Source organism: Elephantulus edwardii, unplaced genomic scaffold (genome assembly GCF_000299155.1).
Source record: "Elephantulus edwardii isolate Elephantulus edwardi_28Jun2011 unplaced genomic scaffold, EleEdw1.0 scaffold00129, whole genome shotgun sequence".
Taxonomy (NCBI): Eukaryota; Metazoa; Chordata; class Mammalia; order Macroscelidea; family Macroscelididae; genus Elephantulus; species Elephantulus edwardii.
This window is the reverse complement of record NW_006399879.1, coordinates 3171506-3177264: the sequence shown is the minus strand read 5'-3', so window position 1 is coordinate 3177264 and position 5759 is coordinate 3171506. Positions and strand designations below refer to the sequence as shown.

At 53.8% G+C, this 5759-nt stretch overlaps 1 protein-coding gene across 1 annotated transcript in view; it reads right to left on the bottom strand.

Moving 5' to 3' along the window:
* Positions 1 to 5759, bottom strand: part of LOC102869771 — an 88629-nt gene that overhangs the window by 802 nt on the left and 82068 nt on the right. The window contains exons 20-23 of the mRNA XM_006893645.1: positions 1798 to 2085; positions 1341 to 1710; positions 825 to 883; positions 6 to 341 (exon numbers count right to left, since the gene is read on the bottom strand). Of these exons, the coding sequence (XP_006893707.1) occupies positions 6 to 341; positions 825 to 883; positions 1341 to 1710; positions 1798 to 2085 (1053 nt within the window). The remainder of the gene's footprint in view (positions 1 to 5; positions 342 to 824; positions 884 to 1340; positions 1711 to 1797; positions 2086 to 5759) is intronic.

Genomic DNA, 5759 nt, shown 5'->3' with positions numbered 1-5759 from the left:
CCGGCCCGGTGGACCTCGGTATCCCGTCCTCCCGTCCTGCGGGGGCTGGACACTGAGCTGTTCTCGCGCAGAGACCCGGGCTGTGCCAGGTGCCAGGCGCCCACCCGCACCTGCGCCCATCGCGCCCGGGACCCGGGGTGAAGAGGGCGGCCTCGAAACTCCGAGCGCAGCCTCAGGCCACCCTCTGGCCGGATCCTAGAGCCTGTTCTGGTCAGGCCCACGCCGCATGACCTCTGGCCAGCGTCCGCCCCGGGCTGGGCCATCTCCCAGGGCGCCCAGAAGGGGGGAAACTGGACAGACGCCGGGCGCTCACCAGACGCCAGGAGGTCCGGGCCCGGGAGCTGTGGGGAGCAGAGGGCGATTGGGGACCCCACTTAAGCCCAGGTGGCCCCCCAAGAGGCGGGGCCAGGGAAGGAGGAGGAGGAGTCTGGGTGACCAGGCTCCGCCCACTCCGCAGGGAATCTTCCCACGCTAGTGACAGTAACAATAACCACATTAATAATACTAGAAGCCGACACTCGGGCACTTTCTTTAATCCTCATCACGCCGCAGGAATTGTCTGTCCCCCGTTGTACAGTCAGAGAAACGCAGGCACAGAAAAGGTACGAAATGTGCCCAGGTTTCCCAGGCAGCACCTGGCAGTGATTTAGAACTCCTGTAACGGTTCGCTGCCTGCTGTGTGGCACACTTGGCCCCAGGCCTGCCCACTTCCAGCTGCTGGGGTCTCTCACTCACAGCCCTACAACCTGCCCAAAGGCCTGGGCCAGTCTCCTCCTGGCTGCTTGTCCACAGACTCTTCTCCACTGTTTCGTTCAAAGCACAACCCTGATCCTGCTGTGGCTACGCAGTGCCGTGCGCCTCTGCCCGTCTTGCAGCTCCAGTACTGAACCCATATGTGGACCCAGAAGGTGGCTAGTGAACACACAAATGAAATCTAAACACATGACCTTCGTCAGAACCCATGACCTTGGAGGCTGTGGATGCCTCTGTCCTCGCCCACATGCCATGCGAGCGCCTCTATCCCCTGGAACAATCTGTCCTTTATGGCTTTGCTCAGAAACCACCTCTTCCAGAAAGCCTTCCCAGGAAGATTGGCATTAAGAGACTGTGTGAGCCAGTCCGCTCAGGACAGAGGAGAGATCGGAGGGCCAGGCCTCAGTGCGGGGGCCCATCAAGGCCTAAGCTGGCTGGGATGGCGCGAAGGGGGTTCCTAATCCAGTGCCTGGACCCCAATTCCTGTCTCTGGGAACCCAGCCTGGGTCAGCCCGGCTCCCGCTGGTCTTGTGTGACACATCTGTGTCCTGGGGATGGGGGGAATCAAAGACCCCCCCACAGCCCACGTGGGGCAGGGGCACAGGGAGGCAAGCCCAGCAGCTGACGAAGCAGAGGCTGGGTCTTGGCATCGGCCAGGAAAGGCGGTCCAGGCCCACCCGAGGGCACCCGGGGTTGGCAGACAGGCGCCCTGGCGCTGGAGGTCACCGCCACAGTGGGCAGGTGGAGGAAGAGGTCACGCGCGGCTGGTGCGACGGCGGCCCCGGCCTTGCACACAGCCTTGTGCGGAGACACCACCGACGCGTGACGGGGCCGACAGGTGTGTGCGCCTGTCAGGGGCAGGTGTGCGCGCAGGTAGCTGTGCAAGTGGGCGCTCAGGAACAGGAAGTGGGCGGCGGAGGCGGTCAAGGGCGGGCGGCGGAGGGGGCGAGGAGGGGCCTGAGAAAGGGGTCATGGGCAGGTGAGGCGGCCCCAGGTGGGCCCGGAGGCGTGGCCGCGGCGGCAGGTGGGGGGAAGTGGGAGGGCGGGGAGCGCCCGCAGGTGCGTCGGGCTGCCAGGTAGAAGTGCGAGGAGGAAGTGGGCGGGGCCTGGGGCCCCCCCAGCCACCTCCCCTGCAGCCGCGTCCTGGGGCCCCGGGGATCCCCCCTCCCCCGGGGATCCCCCCTCCCCCGCCGCCAGAACCGCAGACGCCAGCGGCCCCTCGGGACGTGGCCGAGGAGGCGGAAGGACGCGCGGGGGCGGCGCCGGGGTCCGCGAGCCCCGCCCCGGGCCGCCCTGCGCGGGGACGCACTGACCTCTGGCGGCCACGCGGGGCTAGCGGCTCCCCGGGAGCGGGGAGAGGGGCCCCTGATAAGGCCGGGGACACCCACCTATCACGCCCTGCCACGTCCAGGCCCGCTGGACACTGCACTTCCCAAGCTGCGCGCTGCAGGCCCGAGCACCTCACTTCCTCCAGGAAGCCCTCCCTGTCTGGATGGGGTGAACCTCAGGACCACCCAGAAGAAAAGTGCCAAGGGAGGAGGTGCTCTCTGCCCCTCTCAGGCTGTCAGGGCGCCTTCTTGGCACCTGGCTCCTTGGCCCAGGAACCACGAGCCTGGGTTAAACCTGACTCCTCTTAATTGAACTTGGACAAGGGAGCCAATCTCTTTGGTCTCAGTGGCCCCTATGCATGGTACTGCTCCATATTGCCATGAGGGTTCCCTGAGGGAAATTCTGCCGCTTGCCTGCCTAGATCGTCTGCGTAACACAGGTTGTTCATAAGTCTTCATAACAATCTAAAGCTGGCATTGACGAGAACGGGAATCTCAGAATACTTAACTATGCTCAGACAGCAACCATATCTAGGCCAAGAAACTGTTGTTCAAACAGAGCAAGGGAGCATTGCATGATTCAAAATTAAAAAAGAAGGGCATCAAAGCTATACCCTCTCTCCACACCTTTTCAGCCTGACGTTATGCGGAGGAGTGTGGCTTCAGGATTGGAGATAGATTCATCAACAACCTGTGTCATGCAGATGATACAACCTTGCTTGCCAAAACTGAGAACTTGAAGTATTTACTGCAGAAGGTCAAGGACTGGAGTCTTCAATCTAGATGACAGCTTGTTGTTGTTGTTGTTATGTGCCATCGAGTCGTTTGCGACTCATAGCGACCCAATGTACAACAGCCCTAAACCCTGCTCTATCCTGTGCCAGTCTCATTGCCTCTGACACACCCATCCTGATTACCCCAGTCACTGAATCAATCCACCTCATAGAGGGTCTTCCCCTCCTGCGCTGTCCCTCTACCCTCCCAAGCATGATGTCCCTCTCTAAAGACCTGTCTCTCCTTACAACATGTCCAAAGTATGTCAGACGAAGCCCCAGAATCCTTGCCTCCAAGGAGCAGCCTGGTTTAATCCTCTCTACGATGACAGCTTAACATAAAGAAAACAAAAATCCAAATATTACATGATGCCACTGTTGTAGAATGGGACTGTCCTTGGGGTTGGGGAGAGACTGAATAAGATGGGTTCAATAATGTATACTGCACTGAAACAGAGGAGGGAGAGAACTGTTTAAAAGAGAGATATAACTAGGTATTTCTGTCATCACAGGAGACTAGAGCGAGGGCTACATGGTGGAGGGGACTTGGGGGAGGGTTTGTAAAACAATGAAAGAATCTTTTCTTTTACTTTTCCATAATTTTTGGACTCATGTACTTATAAATTGTTAGTCAAATTTGTGTCTTCTAGGTTGCAACACCCCCATGATACATCTTCAAGGATATGAACATGTACAGCCAAGCACAATCAATAAGAGTGCATCTAAATTCCAAAATCAATCTCCATAATATTCTATATGTTTCCTACTGCCAAAGGGGCCCTTTAGAGTAGTGAGAGAAGATCTTCACCCTGAAACCCACAGCGTCCCTTTTCAGCAGGAAGTAGCTAAGAGAATACGCCATCCCCTTTTCCTTATGACTCAGGGTGAAGTCTCTCTCAGGGAGGAGTGATAGGGAATGGCAAAGGACACACTGACAAAGAAGATTAATCAGAACTGGCTTTGACAAGCACTGTGGCATTTGGACAAGAACAAACTGGGAGGAGGGTAGAGAGAATGGTGCAACAATGAATGAGTGGAAGCCCAAAATCTCTGTAAATGTTTATGAAAATTAATAAAATATAATTATAGAAAAAAAAAAGAAAGAAAACAAAAATCTTCATCACAGGGCCGGAAGGCGGTATTGAGATAGATGGATAAAAGATTGAAGTTAACAATTTAATCTTGCTCGGATTCACAATCGACACCCTCAGCACCAGCAGTCAGGAAATCAAAAGACGAGTTGCTTTGAGAAAATCGGCTGTTAAGGACCTCTCCAGAATGCTAAAGAGCAACGATGTCAGTCTGGAGACTAAGGTGTGCCTGATCCAGGCCATGGTCTTCTAAATTGCTTGCTATGCATCTGAGAGCTAGACAATGACTACAGATGACAGAAGAATTGGTGCCTTTGAAGCTAAGATTGTGCTGAAATCCCAAAGGGATGTGATTTGAATCCACCATATGCTCCGCTGGAGAAGGATGGGCAATCTCTACCTGGGCCAGTCAGATCCAATTCGACAAAACACAACCCAAAAAGGGGGGGGGGGAATAAAAAGAATTGGTGCCTTTGAGTTGTGGTGCTGAAGAAGAGTACTGAACAACCACGGAGTGCCAGGAGAACAAGCAGGTCTGTCCTGGAAAGGGTGAAAGCAAGCTGCTCTCTGGGGGCAAGGATTTTAAAGCTGTCTCACATACTTTGGGCATGTGGGCAGGAGGGACCAGTCCCTGGGGAAGGACATCATGCTTGGAAAGGTGGAGGGACAGCGCAGGAGAGGAAGACCTTGGATGAGATGGATTGACACAGGGACTTTCGCAAAAGCGCTAGGTGCGTCAGAGATGATGAGATTGGTTCATGAGGGCAGCCTCAAAGCTATTATTCATAGGGTCACTGTGAGTCGTAGGGGACTCAGTGGCACATGACAATACCTGCCTTGTACATGGAACTTGGTGACATAGTGCATTAGAGTTTGAGTCCAGTGGAGTCCTTGAGAGAGAAAGCTGGGCAAATTCCTCCCCCAAAAATATTAACAGCCTCAGAAAGCAATGGAGGGGGTTGCTATGTGCCAAATTCCATTTGAGGGCAGTGGGTTTGGGTTTGGGGGAAGTACCTGCCTAGCGTGGGTGGCGTTATTGTTAATGTGTACTCTCAAGTTGGAACTGACCCACAACTGACCATCCAGCAGGTTTTCAGAGGCGGTAAATCCCATGGGAGGAAATTGCTAATCTTTCCAGCAGCTGATGGATTTGAACCATTTACCGTTGTGCTGGCAGCACAATTCTTTATCACTAATCCACCAGATAAGCTCTCAGATTGCTACACATCTAAGCTGGGCAGTGACTAAGGATGATGGGGGGAAAAATTGATGCCTTTGAGCTGTGGTGTTGGAGAAGAGTGCTGAATATTCCACAGACGGCTAAAAGAACAGACAGATGTGTCTTGGAGAAGGTGGAGGCAGAGGGCTCCTTGGAGGAAAAGATGGTGAAGCTTTGTCCTTTTTTCCCCTTTTTTCTTATTATTAATAACTTTAATGAAAATTTACAGAGACTTAGAGTTTCCATTCATTTATTGTTGCACTTTTCTCCCTGCCCACCCCTCCACACCTAGTTTGTTCTTCTCTTTGAAAAGGAAAAGAAAAATTCTTTCATTGTTATGCAATCCCTCCCCTCAAGTCCACTCCACTGTGCAGCCTTCGTTCTGGACTCCTGTCATGACAATAAGGAATCACACTGATTACATCTGCGGAAAGAAACATTGGAAAAGCTCAATATCAGCTGTGAAAACAGGCCAGGAGCTGACTGTGGAACAGACCACCAACTACTCATATGCAAGTTCAAGGTGAAGCTGAGGAAAATTAAACCAAATCCACGGGAACCAAAATATGACTTTGAGTCTATCCCACCTGAATTT